The following is a 17,684-nucleotide window of genomic DNA, read 5'->3' as shown; positions in this document are numbered from 1 at the left end:
CCGGACCTAGAGAGATGGCTGAACGTAGGGAGGGATTTCCAGGAAGAGCATTTGGTGGGTAGAGTCCATGTCGACACCATTCTCAGATATTTCTGCTGTCTCTGACCCAATTCCACAGCCAAGGCCTGTCCCTGTTGGTGGTGTCAGGCTGCCTGACAGGTCTGTGGAGAGTGTGGGGACAGAGGTTGCCCTGCCTTGGTCTGCAGTGGGTTGAGTGCATGTGGTCCTGACCAAAAGGCCCGTTCCTTTTGTTCCCACTCAGCTCTCCAGGACCTACAGCTAGACTCAGATGCTGGGGTCAGGAGGGCGGCCTTGGAGACCCTCAAAGTCCTGGACAGCTGCAATCAGCACTGGCTCCTGGCTTCACCCAGAGGACTACCATAGGTGGCCCTGATGTGAACTGCTTCATCAATGTCACACCTGCCCATTGCAAGGCAAATCATTTTTCATTTGTAGAAAAACTGTTGTAAAAGAATGAGTATCCATCCCTCCTCTCCCTCTGAAATATACCTCCATTGCTCTCCCAAGTGCAGGCTCCTGGCTATAGACACCACATCCCAGAGCCAACCATGGGGCAATGGGCAGCTTCGGCCCCGTAGGCATCCACATCTTCATCCTATGCTGAGCCTTTGTGGGTGTGAACAAGCAGTGCTCTCCCACGTGTCCTGATGTATACCCACACCAAGGCATGGTGCCAGGTGAGGGGAGGTGAAACTACCGTCCAGCCTGTCCCCAGAGACCTTGTTCCAAAAGCAAAAAGGCAGATGCATCCATAGCTGACCATGACACTGTGAGAAGCTTCACCTGGGAGGTAGTGTTCACACAAAGCCTACCCTCCCCTTTCCAGAGACCCGAGACTGAGGGGAGGTTATTTGTGATTTGTATAACACTAGATGGGGTGGTGTGGACCCAGAGTAAACCCAAGTCTAACAGGTGAATAGAACAGTGAATGCCCCGAGAGCCCTGGTGAGAGCAGACTGGCGTGTGTGTTATCTGTGTCAGCGCTCATCAAGCAAGCATGAGGCTTGGGTTCCATCCTTAGAGCCTCAAAAAAAAAAAACAAAAACAAAAAAAAAACAAACCAAACCAAAAAAACAACAACAACAACACCCCCCCCCCCCAAAAAAAAACCAAACAACAACAAAAAAAAAACCCTCACAGGTTTAGACAAACTGAGTTGTCACCAACCGCATAGAGCACCAACGGATGTGAAGAGTCTCTTACACTGCTCTACTGCTCTCCTGGGCAGTCATCTGTAAAGGCTATTCAGCAAGTTGACGGGCCAACTGTATCCACTACCTGTAAGTGGCTTCTATGAGTGTGGAGTGTGCCATTGTTATGCACATACACATGTCCAGCCCGTGTGGACCCCTCCAGACATCTAGGACAACAGAACAGGCTACCCCGTATGTTAGAGCAGTCCACACCAGTCAGCTTCCTATCAGTATCACAAAATACTTGAGGCTGAACACTCCTAATCTATATTTAACTTAGTTTTAGAAACCTAAGGCCATGTTGTGGACAAGAGATCTGGTGAGGGCCTGGTGTCAGATATGAGAATATGTGGGGGTGGAGCAGGCACCACTTGCAAATAAACAAACAACAACAACAACAACAAATCACTGCTACCACCAGCAAAAAACCCAACCAACCAAACAGTAAGCTAGAAAATTGGGAAGTCAGGCCTGGGCTTTTGTAACCACTCTGGGAAATCAATAAGGAGAAAGTCCTTAATTCTTGCCAGGAGGCAAAGTCCCTAATCGGTCTGAGATGCTTACTCCACCGCACAGGTGCACCCCTCTACCAGTGTTACTACCTGGGGACACACTTCCAATATAAGAAACTTTGGGGCAAGCTTCTGTCAGATGTGGAGCAAACCTGCAGTATCCAGTATTGAGTTAAAACCAGAGACGCTCCTTTAGCAGAGCTCATATACTCAACTTCCACCCTTGCTCAGTCCAACTCACCTTCCTCCACTAGGGAATACCAGCGGCCCCCTGAATTCTCAGGCAGGATTAGGCCCAAAGGAGGGTCTAGATATGCAGAGGCCATGACTACCCTGGAGGTGCTTAAGTCTGCATGCACTGCCAAAATAGGCATCCTGCAAAGTGCCAGGTTCTCAGCTCTCATTTATTGCTATACCAACTTGAGTTCTTCAAATCCAGACGAAGCCCTGAGCCCAGTGCAATGTTGTCTGGGCTCAACACTGTGTGTGTGTGTGTGTGTGTGTGTGTATTTAGGTCAGGAAGGTTACACAGAGCCCTCACAATAAAAACAGTACCTTTTTTTTGAGACAGGCTTTTACTCTGTAGCACAGGCTAGCCTTTAACATAGTGATCCTCTTCCTTTAGCTTCTCTAGGGCTAGCACCCCGAGTAAGCCAGCACACATGGTAGGAGCTTTGCTCTCATGTGATTTTGCCCCACCTCCGGGAGGTTTGTCTATAGCCAGAAAGAAATCTCAGCAGAGCTGGCCAAGCCTGCACCCTCATCTCAGCCTTCTACGCTCACAACAATTTACTAGCCGTTTGCCCCCAGCAGCTTGGCTGATGGCCACGGCCAATGGTCAACTGTTATGGCTGACTTACAGGTGCTGCCAACGTGGTCCTGGCTGGAGGCATGAGAAAAAGGGAGCCCGCAGGAAATATTGTAAGGCAAGGACAGGAGAAATGCCCTTCTGCCTTACACTGCAAAACATCCCAAGAGGCATTGTCACTAGACGGTTGGTTGCTTGGGTTGTTAGCACACACGGAATAACTGATGGCTCAGGAAGACTAGCTACTTGCAACTAGACACCACCTCGGTAGAATCAGAGGCCCCATGGGTGCTGCATGGCTGCAAGAACACTTGGAAATAATTCAGAATTATTTCAAACATTTCTTCTAAAAGCATCAAGGGTGAATCTCTGGCAGTTTTAGCGGGCTGTCTTTTTGAAAAACTGAACAGTCCTGTTTACTTCAAGGATCACTGTCTGGGGGCTCAAGTGTAGGTTCAACAACAACAACAAAGAAAAATGTGGAGCAGACTCTAGATGGCATGCCAAAGTGAGAAAAGAAAACTCGAGACAACCAAGTCCACAGACAGGGCTGACTGACATTGACAATACTAACCATACAACTTTATTTGCAAAACCACACCAGGAACTTTCCATGGTACCAGTTGCCCTGGAGGCGGGGCATTAAGGGCAGACAGGTCAAGCAGGGCAGCACACAAGCAATGCAAAGGCAGAGCAGACAGTCGTGGCACAGCATGTTTGAGGTGCATCTGAGGCCAGCCTAGGTGACAGGGACCCCATCTAAAAGCAAAACTAGAGGCAAGGGGGCAAGATTTTTAAACTTTAAAAATAAATCACGTTTCCTTCCTGACTGATGAGTACAATCCCACTAGTTCTTCAAAGCCTGCCACTGAACGCCTAACTTCCGCTCCACTGCACCTGGATAAATGATTATGCCTGCTGCGGGAAATCTCTTGTTGTTTAAGAACTCAAGGCACACTACAAAGGCTGCAATGACAAAGGTTGCTGCTATACCAGCTGTGTGCCCTGGGGGGGAAGTCAGCCCAATTTGAGTGGACTCAGGAGTCAGCAGGCACACAGTCTTCTTCCTAAGAGACAGAGACTGCCCATGCTACTGAAGGGTCCTTAGGTAGATAGAGTAAGGTACATAAAAAGGCTTACTGGCCTAGCACAAAGAAGGAACTAGCCTCTAATATCCTTCATATTATCACTGAATGTGGAGATCTGGTCCCCTCTCCAAGTAATTTATAGCTGAAGTAGAAAGAAAACAGAAAATAAAGCTATTTAGCGTTTAGTGTGGCTGAAGACGGAACTAGAGACAGCATCTGGTAAAGATCCTAAGGACAGGCTACTCAATTCCAGGGGAGCGGCGAGGAACTCCTGGGTACCAAGAAGAAGCTGTGGGCACTGTGACTACCACTAACAAGCAACTTGATTTAACACTCTGCAAAGTCAAAGTCCCCACTAACAGTCGGGCAAGAGAGGTTTCCAGGCTGCAGTAAAAGCAAGATTTTCTCTGGGCAGACACCAGGCAGGTGGGACTTCAAAGGTGGGGCATGTTGCACATATATAACCCCAGCTCCTTAGAAAGGCTGAGTCAGGAGGACCGCAAGGTCAAGATCAGTTTAGGCTACATTGCAAAACAGGGTTTAAAAACAAAGTGGCAGAATTTCATTGGCTCTAGAGTAGGAGGAAGGTCCAGACGGGAGGGCAAGGGACACAGCTGTATTCCTGGGACAGCTGGGGATGGAAGCAAAAGGCTGAGGACACAGGCTGGGTGAGGATGTGGGTTCTGGACTAAGGTTTCCGGTGACCTTTCTTCTCATCAGAATCCTAGATTACCCTAAGGTGACCTGGACACAAGTACACGCTCACAATCAATTCCCTAGTTTGGAGCAGGCCACCGTGGTGGCAGTTTGGTCTAGGAAAGTCAAGGGGGGCTCATGAGGTTGAAGCAGCTAGATAAATAGCTCAAGGCCAAGAGCAAAGGGAGACAGCTGGTAGGTGTACTCTGCCAGGGATACCTGCCACACCAGGCCAGTGAGACCCAGTGAGTGTGGCTGAAGTTGTTCAGCAGGTCTGGCCTTATTCCTTCTGGTGTTATCTGAGCCTATCCCAGGCAGGTCCCTTCCTCGAAGTTCCACCAGGGTGATACAGTTCAAAGTATTTTACCCATGGAAATAAATCAGAAACAAAACCAGCCTCAACATTTGGGAAGGAGGACCAGGAACAAGGTCACCTTGACTACCCAACAAGTCCAAAGTCAGCCCAAGCTATACAAGACTGCCTCAAAAACCAAATAAAACATCTCCTCCACCCCAGACTCCAAAACCAGAGCTCTAAGACTAAGCCAGGGAGTGTGCACAGGGTTGTGGGTTATGCCCCATGGACTTACACCATGTCCTCCTGAAGGGCATTCCCTGTGCAGAAGCAAAAGCATGGAAGGTAAAGATGGCGGAGTGGGGAAAGGAGACAAGGTAAGCAATTCAAGAGGAAAACTGCCATCGAGAATCCCCCGAATATGATTAAGACACACAGAAACGGCTGAGGCTGGCTGGAGAAGCCCAAGGGACCAACATCCCACAAGAAAGAACAGAGATGATGCTGTGATATGGAGGAACAGGGGAGACTGCTGGACAGAGGCCAAGGGCAGCCAGAGACTGCTCAGCACATGGGATGCTCTGGGCCCCACCTCCAAAAGGAGAAAGTGTCTGCCAGTGTCTTCTGCCTCAAAGCAACTGCTGACTACATATAAGCATCATGTCCAACAGACAAACACCCAATCAGCAGTCAGGATGCTCAGGGCCAGCCTGCTGCTCCTGAGGAATCTTGAGATTTGGACTGGTGAGCACACACCACTGGGTATGACAACTTGCGCCTCTTTGTTGACAACTGAGAGTCTCTCACAAGAGCACTAGCTCTCTGGACAGACACTCGAGCCTCCACTGCAGCTGAATCCTGTAGGATTCTTATGCGCCAGCTAGGAGACATTGACCATTTCTGGGAACTCTGGAATGGAGAGTCTGGATTTAATCTTTTCAAGTGCTCTGTTTCACCAGGAACAGCTGTAGCAGCTTTCATTGGAGATACTCTGCCACACGAAGTTGCCCTCACCCGCTGAGGTGACATGAGGCAATACTTCTGATGAAGTCTGCTGAATTCTTTTTTAAGCTCGTCATAGTGACTCTTCCCATAGCCTGGAGAACCTATGCATGGTGCCGAAATAGCTGTACTGGGCCATACTGCCTTTCTGATTGGTTCAGAATTATGTTCTTGAAGGCTGCCAGACCTCTGTTGAGAATGGGCTGGGCTTTGTGACAGGCTGTCTTCTGGAGAGGGACCGATGCTTAGAAGACAGCTATTTGTTTTGACAGATCCTCCCCTCAGGTCTTCAAAAGCTTTACCTGGCTTCTCTGTCTTTTCTCTGCTGAAAGGTGAACTCAGCCTGAGGGTCTCTACACCCTGGCGGCTGCCTGGACTTTTAGAACCATCTCTGCACATGTCTGTGGCCCAAGACTCTGTGGGGCCAGTCAGGCGAGGCCGTTTCCTAGAAGATAGGCAACATTCCTGATGAAGTTTGTCAAATTTGATTTTAATCTCTCTATACCATTTTTCTACCTGACTTGGACGCATCCTTGGTCTGGGAACCATTTTAACAGGTGAAATTAGCCACTGTAAGGCCTTCACCCTATTCTCTTGTTCAAGGTGGTATACTGTGTTTGAGTCCAAGTGCTTCTGAGGCATCACCTGGAGCTCCTTCCAAGCTGGACTGAGTTTATGGCCTTGGAGGTTGCTTCCTTCAGGAGAAATGCTTTTCAGTTCTGAGCCTGTCTTGTGAGGAGCAACATGCAGTAAGTTCTTGTAGTCTCTTAATATTCTGGCCTCTTTCTTGGGCTCTGAGCAGGGCGCAGACCCCTTCCTGGAGATCCTCTGGGAAGGCTTGCTCCTGTGGCGGCACGTCGTGTTCTTGTGCATCCGGTGCTTGCGTGAGAGCCTCTTCCTGAGCTGCCAGTTCTGGTTGATGTGGGTCTTGGTGGAGATGATGCAGGACGGCTTTGAGCGGAGCAGCCTACTCATGGAATGCATCATGCCGTCATATAAATCACTGATCGTCACATTGCAAATGTCATCAACCTCAAAGGACTGGTTGCTTATGCTGTTGCTGCTTGTCTCTAGTAAGGAGCTGTCATTTCTAGTCACAATGGTCATGTCAGCTAGGCAAGGGTACAAGGGCCCCTGGTCTCTGGAGGACAAAGCAGACATTTCAGGACTACCAAAGCTCTCTGCAGACATAACATCCTGGCATCCTAGGACAGAAACAGACAAAGTCAAGGGAAACCACCACTCAATCCACCCAGACTTGCCCACCAGGCAGGGAGCTCAAGAGGGCATCCCAAGCAAATCACAACAGTTTAAAACAGTACAAACAGAACCCCAGAAGGGTTAAGGAATAGACTCTTCTTGGAAGACTTTATTTCAGCTGTCAAAATTGGATTTCTATTCTTCACTCCAGCTTTGTAAAGGAAGTCTTCTCCCCCTTACACTGTTTAGAGATGGCTGTCAGCTCAAAAGCCAATATAACACACACACAGATGAAAACCTCAAAAAATTAATTAGAAAGAAAAATTCTACCAATGCAAACATTTTAACAAAAAAGCCAACAAAGGGGACTGAAGAGATAACTCAGTGCTTAAGAGCACTTGCTACTCTTCCAGAGCAGCAGAGTTTGGCTCCCAGCACCCACACCAGGTAACAGCCTTTAACTGCAGCTCTGGGGGCATCGATAGACTTTTTTAGCCTCCGTAGGTGCGCGCACATACGCGCACACACACACGCACGCACGCACACACACACACACACACACACACACACACACAGCAAAACAAAACAAAAAAACCACATAAATAACCCCAAACTCCTGACCTCTAGAGGGATGGCCAGGAAGTACCTATGCATGGTATAGCTATGACTTCTGCATTACAAGAGTTCCTCACAGATTTCAAAAAGAAAAATCCAACCTACAGAAATAGGAAAAGCCCCAAATGGAGCACTTGAGACAGCTGACACAGTGATGGCCACTGAAGGAGCTGCTGAACACAGTGAGTGGATCTAATACAAAAGTGGCCACAAAGGACATCGTGGGTCAGTTGGCAGAATTGTATCATGCCAATGAGAAGTTTCTGGCACATTCTAAACTTGTTATAATCACGGAGAATCACCCAGTTTTTGAAAAGTACATGTGAGGCATTTAGGGACATGTACTTGGCTACATACATGACCCAAATAAATCTATACTGCCCGTGTCCATCCTGTGTGCCAGGGAGAGTCAGTGAAAAGGCAACAATGAATGCTACCTCTGATGCACAAGGCAGACAGTTGGCTCCTGCTCACTTCTAAGTGCTGCTAGACTTAAAATGTTCATACTGGTGAGGACAAAGATCTATCCAGCAACTGGTATCATGACTACAGAGGGAAAACCAGCTCACCAAGAAAATCTGCAAGATAGCCTGGGCTACAGTGAGACTGTATCGAAGCAGTCTTTATTGTTTCTAGGACACGCACTTGTCGCTAACAGTTCGTTGCTGAGACACACACCCATGTGGAACACCCACCATCCACCATCGGTGTTGCCAAGAGCCCCAAGTCTCCAGAGATGAAAGACACAGTTCATGTCAAATCACTCCCTCATACTCACCAGGGGCTGGTGTGACAGGTGAGGTCACGGAAGGAACCCAAGTCATGACTGTGGTTTTTCCACCTCCCTTCTCTGCGTTCTGAAATCAGAAGAGTTTTAGATGTTAAGGTCTTGCATTTATGGATCTGGGCTCTCTCTAAAAACACACTGTCCTTGGATAACGTCAGTTATTCCCACTTCAAAACAAGTGTGCACCATAACATGGCTGGTTAGTCTTCAAGCTACAGAGGGAACAGGTGGCCTGAAACAACTGAGAACTCTGCCCACAGACACCTTTGTGGCAGCTACTCCTGGCCTGGCCACCGGTGGCTGTCATCTACTGTTACACTCCGATTAGTCAGAATGGCCAAAGGCCATGGAGACTGTGGGCAGAGGCCAGACAATTGGGCCTAATTCCAACCTTTTCCTCTGATCACATAACACCCAGAGTATACCACCTGCTGCTCTAGGTGAAAAAGAATATACTCCTAGGATAGTAATCAAGGGATCACCAAGCTGGCCACCAGCACGTAAGAATATCGACTTCATGTGAACTTGCAGCCACCACGAGGGGGAAAGTGCTTGTTATCTGACACTACTCCTCAGACATTTGGCATTAGGATATTAGGATGTCCTTTGTATTATGAAAGATGCTGACAGAACTTGGGTCACTAGAGGTGACATCTTCAGGGGAACCTCCAACTCCAGCTGCCCTAGTTAACATTAGCTGTCAACTTGACAAAGCCCACAGTCACCTGAAGAGACTCTCAACTGAGTAAGTCTTTATCAGGTGATTTGTTGGCATGTCTGTGAAGACTGTCTTGATTACTAACTGACCAAGGATGGCCCAGCTCACTGTGGGCGGCATCCCATGGCAAGTGGGCCTGGGCTGTAGAAGGAACGAGCTGAGGAGGTGCTGCAGTTCAGCAGAGAGCCTGTGCTGGGAGAGGCTATCCCTGCAGCCTTCCTCCTGGCTCCCTTTCACTCACCTCAGACCAGGAGCAGCAGGCTGGGGATCAAAGAGGCCTCACCAAGGAAGGTGGGGGCTAATTCCTCAATTGTGCAGCTAAGAGTTGTTGCTGCCCTTGCAGTCCTTGTCCCCACGGGATCTGAGCTATCCCAAGACAGGGGACAAGTCACCCCAGCATGACTCCCATTTCCCAGATTTCCCTGATGCTGTCTAGGTCCCTGGGGTATTCACTGAAGAGAAGAAAACGTCTGATAGCATATGGAAAGTGAGGAGACAACCATTCAGATTCCTTCACAGGCTCTGAGGACAGCACACTGAATCCTGACAAATGCACCCCAATTTGTTGTTAATGTCTGGTCAAGTCTAACCAGCACACACACATAGATTACCTTAAAATACTCTGCATCTTGAAGCAGTATATCCCTCTGGGTCAAGTACTTCCTTCTTAAATCAGTTGTCAAGGTGTTTTCTGGCACTGTAGGCTGATCAGAAAGAGAAATCAGAATATTGTTGGAATGCAGGTACCCCGGCCTTGTGAATGCTGAAGCAATCTGAAATCTCACAAATGTGTGAATACTTAAAGTCACTTCTCCACATTTGCTGTGGTATGGCCTCTCTGAACTTCCACAGACCCAGCATCTGATGGCAGGGTATTTACCCAGGATTCAGAGAAGGTAAAATGACCGAGAACACACAGCCTGGAGATGTTTGTGACAGTTCTATTAGAAAGGAGGGAGGCTGGAGACTATCTGAACACCTCGGCTGCTAACTGAGAAAACAGGAAAAGACAGGGAGAGTGTTCCTGTTCAGGGGCTCTAGGGACCCTGGCTCTCCCTACTCTCTCCTGATATCAGGAGGGTTCCAACCTCCCTTTCTGACAGCCAATGCCCAGGGCTGGGAAAGTGCTCTAATAAGTAAGTTCCATGAGGGCCGTCACCTACACCAACCAGCCAGGGAGGTGAGAATCAAATGGTACAAGAAGGCAGATGACTGCAGCCCTGGGGACACGGGGACAGGAGACTCAGGCATACACAGCATTTAGGTTAGTGACCTCTTGAGCACTCAAATTTTTAAATGCTGACCTGGAAGCACTTCCTTATGTTACTGTCTGAGGGTAAGGCTGCTGGTAATCCCACCCACATCTAGTGTCAGTCAAGGAGGATGGCATGCAGCGAATACCCTCCTGAACTACTCTGCCCAGCCACCAGTGTGAGAGGAACACTAGCGTCTGAGGAGGAGCTGGGACCTCGGCATCTGAATGGTAACCAGTGCTATGGCAGCAGTCTTGGGAGACATCCTGGAAGACATGCTCTCTGGCATGTACCTGATGCTGCCCAGTATCACCAGAAACTTCTCTCTTCGTCAAGTTGCAAGATGGCCAGTCCTCCTCCTCTGAGCTTGTATCTGCAATGCTGCTCTGTGATTCTAAAAGCAGAGAAAATCTCAATCTCACAGGTACTTTTGGTTCTCACTTGAGATATGGCTACCTATGGTAAGGATCCCTGTAGGTTCAAAAGTGTTTCTCTGGAGTTGGGAAGATGGTTCAGGGGTTAATCTGCTTATTTCCTGTGGTGGTTTCGATATGCTTGGCCCAGGGACTGACACTATTAGGTGTGGCCTTGTTGGAGGAAGTGAGGGTGGGCTTCGAAGCTCCATCCAGTGTGTAAGGGACAGTGTATTCCTGGCTTCCTTTGGATAAAGATGGAGAGCTCTCGATTCCTCTAGTGCTACCCCTGCCTACATGCTGTCATGCTTCCTGCCATGATGATAATAGACTAAGCCTCTTAACTTATAAGCCAGCCCTAATTAAATGTTGCCCTAAGAGTTTCCTAGGTCATGATGTCTCTTCATAGCACTGGAAACCCTAACTAAGACACTACCCTTCAAGAGGACCAGCGTGAGCTCAGTTCACAGCACTCATAACGGGGGGCTCACAACCTGTAACTCTAGTTCCAGGGAAACTGATACCTCATACACATAATTTAAATAAAATAAATCTTATAAAAAAGAAAATGTTCCCCTTGTTCCCATGATTGCCAGGAGCCTAGAGCCCTGGACAGTGAAATGTGACTAGGCAGGCTGAGGGACTGCACCTTTAACTTACCATTCACGGAAACACCCCTGGGTACTCATGACCTCAACATCCAAGGCAGCACTTAAGGAGCCATTTTGAGTAGCTTTAAGCAGTGGGCGAGACTTTGCATCTGAAGTGTTTGTGGAGCTAGGATCTGGGTTAATACCAGAGAATGAAGAAACCCTACAAGCAGCCATCACCACTGTCTCTCTGCTTTTACTTGGGGAAAAAAAAAATAGTATGCCCCCACCCCGCTTTGTGACACAGACTCACTACTATGTAGCTTTAGCTGGCTTGGAACTTACTATGTAGACCTAGCTGGCCTTGAACTCACAGAGCTCTACCTGCCGTTGCCTTGAGAGTGCTTGGATTAAACGTGTGCTCCAGAGTAAAGTTCTAAGGACGAACTCTGCAGTCAGGTTAAACCGTGTGAGGACTGTCTGGGCAGAGCAAACCAAAGCCGGCAAGGTGGAGCACCTTTCTGTAATTTGACTGCAAAGGGACTGAATGGAAAGAAAGAGTGGGGAGACAGGAAGAGCACATCCTAGGATGGGGAGACAGGAAGAACATATCCTAGGAGCCTTGTAGAAGGGAGAGAAGACAAGACAGACACCGGTACAAAGGTGTGTGTGTTGGGGGTGGGGATAAGGTGTTCCTTTCTATAGGAGCTGGTGCTCACAACACCATCCTTAAGGGCAAATCCTGAGACTCACTAAATGTTGACACACTGGGCAAGACATGGCTCCCCATCTTCCAAGGACCTAGGAGGACATACTGGGGCACTTTATGATAACTTATGTTTTAAAACATACTGCTTAGCAATCTAGATAAAACGTAAACAGTGAGGAACCCTCGTGTGTACACTGCTATAGTGGAGACAAGCCAGCCCAGTCCCTACCCTCCCTTTCTAACAAAGCAACACTCACTGGCTCCCAAGACTGGTGTGCAGGGTTATCAATACTCACCACCTTCTGGAGCTTGCCCATCTATTCTGTCAATCACCTTCAGAGAAGGGCCCTTGGGGCATACAAATCAAGAAACACAAGCTTGATTAAGTAACAGCACATTTCTAGCCACTGTATATCAAGACATCCACAATCCTTGCAGAGAATAGGAAGCTTTCATCTTCCTGTACATGCTTAATAAAGGGCCTCAAGGCTCCCAGAAAGTAGTAGAGAACACCATTGGTCACAGTAATCAGGAACTCACCGGGATGACCTGAGATCTATAGGCATTGATGCATTGTATGTTTATGGCCACACAGTGGCTGCTGCAGCTCCTGCCGGGTGGAGCTAGCATGCACTGTCTCACTGGTGCTTTCTAAAGCCTGTGTTCACTAGGCTCCATTAGGGCACACAGGTGCTTTTTAGTGACATGCTGCACTCAAGATAAAAGGCTGCCTATGATTTTAGAAGTCAGCACGGTGAGCAATGTCCTCTCAGGTGCTAGCTCTATGATCCCAAGGACCTGAAGTGGCCCAGCAGCACTGAACTGATCCTGCCTCCTGGACACCACATAAGCTGAGACCTCGAAGTTCTGTGGTTTCCAGTGTCTGAAGGGCAGAACTTTTGACATTCATGGAAGCCCCACGTCCTCAGAGACCCGAGACTACTGGTTTGGTACCTATGAAGAGAGCCCGCAACAAACCAGCATGGGGCAATGGAGGGCCCACCCTAACTTACTGCCTCCCACAGTCCTCAGAGTGGCATATGGGGACCAGCATAAACACTCTGTCTTGGGGTGAAAACACCAATAATAAATTCCAGTCATACTGTAGGGTCCCCAGCTGTCACTACAGGCTATGCGTGCCTACTTTTCTAGTCTTCAGAAAAGCTCTACCCTTTCTACAGACCCCAGGCAGAAGGTCCCCTACATTTTAAACAAAAACCTTACACAAATATTCTTGCTACCAGGACTACCATTCTAGCACTGTGCTATTAAAGAAGGGGTCACTTTAAGTGTAATGTAAACACAATGTATCCTGTGGCCTTGAATGAGGATGTCACAAGGACTGGGACAGGCTGCTCCTCAAGGACCATGCAAAGGGCTTCATCCATCAACCCATGGAATATACCAGGTGTGTTCACTTTCACATCTCTGGTGGCTTCCCTCATGACAGAGCCGAACAGCAATATAAACATACGACCGGCACACCCTCAAGTACCTGACGCCTTCACAGAAGATCCTTAACAGAGGAAGGTGCCAGGGCCAATGCCTCGAAACTGATGAGCAGCTTCTTAAGAAAAGACAACTGTAGAGCATGGGTATAATTCTAGCACTACAGGAAGCTGAAGTGAGAGTGGTGATTGTTTGAGGTTAGCCTGGGCAACACATCAAGTTCCAGGTTAGTTTGGGAGACAGTGTGAGATCCTATCTCAAAAAAACCAAAAGGCAACTACAGTACATAATAGCTGATGAAGATGAGAGCTCCTTAGAAAGGGGCATGAGGTGTGTTTCCAGATAGAAACTGAGATGGTACGAGTGACTACATAGAGGTTAGGGTAACCTAAGTATTCTGCCCTCCTATGGCTATAATAATCAACCAGGGAAGCTTAATTCCAGAACTGCTATTAATGCTGTGTAGCTTAATCTTGATGTTCCCTTCTGGGCAATGGGTTTCCCCAGGAACCACGGTTGCCTGAGACTCCATTAGACCAGACAGCCTTTCACTAATCACCAGGGCAAAAGGCCATACAAGTCTCACAGCAGGAAGGCAAACTGTGTTGGTGCCAACCAGGAAAGCAGCATCAGCTGTATTTACTAGCTGTAGAGCCCTGGCACCAGGAGACCCTCATTCTAGAGGCACAGAAAGGCAGGAGGCCATGTGGTTCTGTACTCTACCCCTACCCCCTTCCTTCTCCTCCTCTTCCTCCTGTTTCGCCTTCCTGGTTACAGAGGAAGAAAAGAGGCATTGTTTTTTTCTCAAGGAAATGAGATTTGGGCTTTTTTGGTAAGGACCAGAAAAAAGAGCTCCCAGCTGTCTCTAGGACATACCCTGCAGGTCCCCAAGCTGGTCCAGCATCCGTACACATAAGCTTGTTGTTAGGGCCCTGTGGACTATGATCGAGAAATAGTATACAAGAACCAGGAGATGGAAGAGACACTTCTTAGCGTATCTTCAAACAGGAGGGGAGAAGGCAGAAGAGGAGGTCAATGGCCTCCTGCAGCTCTCAGAGCACCCTGGCCTCCAGGCTCACCCACGCTGGGATCCAGTTACACCAACACCCTACAGTAAAGCATTAAGGCAGCAAGCTTGATGGTAAATACCTGAGTTTGCTCCTCGTCTCCTTTCTTTAACAGCCTTCCTCCCCAAAGTCTCAATCCTTAGGAAACAAAGGTGACAATTGAAGCAATCCAAAATGCTCGGTTTCTGTTTAAAGTGCTTTGATGGGAAACCAAACCAAGCGACACAGAAGGCATGCATTGAGAGCAATCCAGACTTTACAGTGCTGTCGGCCAGCTTTGTGAAGGAGAAAGTTTTTTTTAAAAACCAAGATTGGACAAACTTGTCATTAGTGGCAATCTCTCCTACCCAGAAGGCAGCAGCTTACCCAATTCCACCACGAACCTGAAGGGCTAAGGACAGCTCATATTCCAAATACATTCTATTCTTAAGCTATATATTTGGGGGTTGGGGAGTAGAGACACATATCATACATTTGGCCTCATCCTGGGAGTCATAGTGCTTTCCTAAGGTAATCTAGAAGCACAGTACAGAGAAGCCCATGACCAGAGAACCCTGGAGCTTGAGTGTACCAGCCCTGTCATTCACCAGCTAGCAGAACCTGTGTGATATACTTGGTCCTTCTAAATCTCCCAGGATAATACAAGTTACTTACAAAAAATGATGGGTTTGGAGATTTGAGGTTTATTATAACAGAAGCAGAAAAAGAATTACACAGTGCCCTCTCTGCTCCAGATTTTAGTAAGGACACGCCATTTTGTACTCGAAACCTGTCTGCATGTAACTCCTATACCCTCCTAAAAGCCCACGGGACAGAGACTTACCGTGTCCACTGTCCAGACAGATATGCAAAGAGGGAAGTTCAGATGACTAGCCCGGGCTCTCGGCTCTTGTAGTGGAACCAGCATGTGACTTCTGGAGGTCTGCCTGCACTGATCACTGTAGGACACTGCCTTTCCAGAAGATAGTAATGCTTGACTATATGGGCTACTTCAAATCAAGGCTTTGCTACTCTGGCTGAGTGGCCCCCATCTGTGGGAGTCTACATTTAATTGCATTTTTAAAAAAACTGCTTATGTTGCATGTTTGAAACTGAACTCTATAAAACTCATAAGTGTAAACACAGGTGAACTGTCAGTCCATGCAAACGATCTGTTCCCTGCAGTTAGCTCTCTGCTCCAGTCTCCACCTTAAGGCAGGATTTAATTCTATTGCACAGGGAAGGTCAGTAGCATGTTAGGAAAGGCCACGCCAAAAAGCGGTCTCTCAGAATAAGTAACAGGATGAGGGATTTGTGGTGAACTTGCTCGGACACAGATATACTGATTGACAACTGCAGCCCTAGGTACCTGTGTGCTGGCCAGATCTCAGGGAGGGCTATTATATGCCAATCTATATGGTCTCAACTCTTCAGACACTTCACTGTTCTCATACAACTGACACCAGGTTTTCACTGACAAAATGGGCCGCCATTCAAGGGTTGTTCAAAATATTCCAGACACTGCCCACCCTTTTCATGAACAGCTGAGCTGCAAGAACACAGAAAAGCCAAGAGAAAAAGACAAGAGACAGATGGCAGGCTTAAGAATTCCTATATTACTGTGTCCTGGTCCTGTCCAGCGAAAAGCAACCTGTTGCAGTATTGTAAAACGCTTACCCAGCATGTGCCTTGAACAGGCAAAAAGACAAAAAGGGTGCACTGCCCTTGTCAAAGAGACATGGACCCTTGGCAGACTGTGATCCGAAATCAGATTTTATCAATAAATGAAGAAAAACATCAGGGATGAGTCTTAGGGAAGGACGTGATCTCATCAAATACAAACATACTCCAGTTAGAGAATCCATGAGGTTTAAGGCAGTTCACAACATTAAATAAAATGGCTTCAGAGGAGTCAGAACTCCGGTGATGTAAAAAAAAAAAAAAACCAAAAAACCACACCCATATGGAGTACCCACGGTTGTCAACATCCTTATTTTACAGAGACACTGTACCGCTAATCAATTAGCTCGGACTTCCATGCCAGCTATTTTAAAAACCTTGCTGCTGCTGTGTCTCCAGGCATTTCTTTCAGAGAAATGAACTGGAAATCAGCAATTCATGGATTCAAGGTCCCTATGTGCGAGGGGGAAAAAGTGCTGCATTGCAAATTCTAGACCCCACTGATCTAGCACACTGACAACAGAAAGAGATGGCTCTGTACCGTAGGGCGTCTGGTAGGTCAGCGTGGCCATCTGCACCAACGGGTCGTCCTCAAAGGGCTGGTTGTACTGCGGGGAAGGAGAGCCGGGTCAGACGCCAGGGAGCTGGATCCCCTCCCTTCGCCTCAGCCGTCCCAGCCTACCTTTGCAATCAGCCGCTGCATTAACGTCTGGAAGCGGCTACGGCTTTCTTTGAAATGCTGATGCAGCCGGAGATGCTGCGGATCCATAGACTCCATGGTGTGCGCGGCTCACCGCCGGGGCTCAGCACCGGCCCAAGCTCGCTCACAGATCAAACGTGGCGCCCTGCGCGCCGATAGGGCCTTTCAAAAGTATTTACGCAACGGATCCAACGCGAGTTTCCGGCCGCCTCTCTCAGGGAGTACTTCCGGCAGAAACAGGAGGGGGAGGGAGGAGAGGGAGGGGCCACCGGAGCAGGTGGAACATGCGCATTATTTCCTGCGGCACTCCATCGCCCCCTAGAGGCGTCTTGTCGAGTTGCCTATCAAGGCTACTTCTTGGATCTACCAATTTTCCAGCTCTTGGGAGGGCTTGGGAAAAGCCAGCTCTAATGGTCCTCAAAGGAGTCAGGAAAGCCACTGTTCAAAAACCAGATATGTGTAAATGTGCTGATCGATATTATAAATGTGACAGAATCTGTGATTTTTATCCTAGGATTTTAATAAACTTTCTTTCCAGTTTCTGATTATAGGCTGTTTCTTGATTGGTATCTTGTTCCTTGAGGGGGTAGGGTAATTTGGTGTCCATTTTATGAGGGCATTTACTTCAATTGACATTTTAGAACATTTTCAGATATTATGGGAGGGGTTGTCTTCTCGAAGACAGGGGGGGGATTGAACCCCACTAGTTTGGTTTTACTGTGGCTTTATAACAGCTTCATTTGTGTGCTTGTGTTAGCGTGATTATCACATTATGGGAGTTAACGGAATCATTACTGTGTATCAGGAAATCCCTTGAGTCGCCTTCCTACTTCTTAGGCTGCCTCATAACCTTTTCATGCTGTCCCGTTGAAACTGAGGGCGGGAAGTGAAAGGTCCGGGACTCCCCAG

General features: G+C 48.0%; 2 protein-coding genes across 3 annotated transcripts in view; one reads left to right on the top strand and one right to left on the bottom strand.

Annotated features, from left to right (window-relative positions):
• Positions 1 to 525, top strand: part of Mroh2a (maestro heat like repeat family member 2A) — a 34,779-nt gene extending 34,254 nt beyond the window's left edge. For both annotated transcript variants that reach the window (XM_076914833.1, XM_034521760.3), the window contains one exon: positions 263 to 525. In XM_076914833.1, the coding sequence (XP_076770948.1) occupies positions 263 to 384 (122 nt within the window). In that variant the 3' untranslated portion in view covers positions 385 to 525. The remainder of the gene's footprint in view (positions 1 to 262) is intronic.
• Positions 526 to 3,071: 2,546 nt separating this feature from the next.
• Hjurp (Holliday junction recognition protein) lies at positions 3,072 to 16,954 on the bottom strand. Its single transcript, XM_076914834.1, has 8 exons — positions 16,758 to 16,954; positions 16,617 to 16,683; positions 14,499 to 14,554; positions 12,197 to 12,248; positions 10,482 to 10,582; positions 9,547 to 9,639; positions 8,209 to 8,287; positions 3,072 to 6,820 (listed from the first exon to the last, which is right to left on the bottom strand). The coding sequence occupies exons 1-8, from the start codon at positions 16,851 to 16,853 to the stop codon at positions 5,313 to 5,315; spliced, it is 2,052 nt and encodes a 683-aa protein (XP_076770949.1). The 5' UTR covers positions 16,854 to 16,954; the 3' UTR covers positions 3,072 to 5,312.
• Positions 16,955 to 17,684: the final 730 nt, after the last annotated feature.

This window comes from Arvicanthis niloticus, chromosome 17 (genome assembly GCF_011762505.2).
Source record: "Arvicanthis niloticus isolate mArvNil1 chromosome 17, mArvNil1.pat.X, whole genome shotgun sequence".
NCBI lineage: Eukaryota > Metazoa > Chordata > Mammalia > Rodentia > Muridae > Arvicanthis > Arvicanthis niloticus.
Note: the sequence above shows the minus strand (reverse complement) of the source record. Positions and strands in the feature narration are given on the sequence as shown.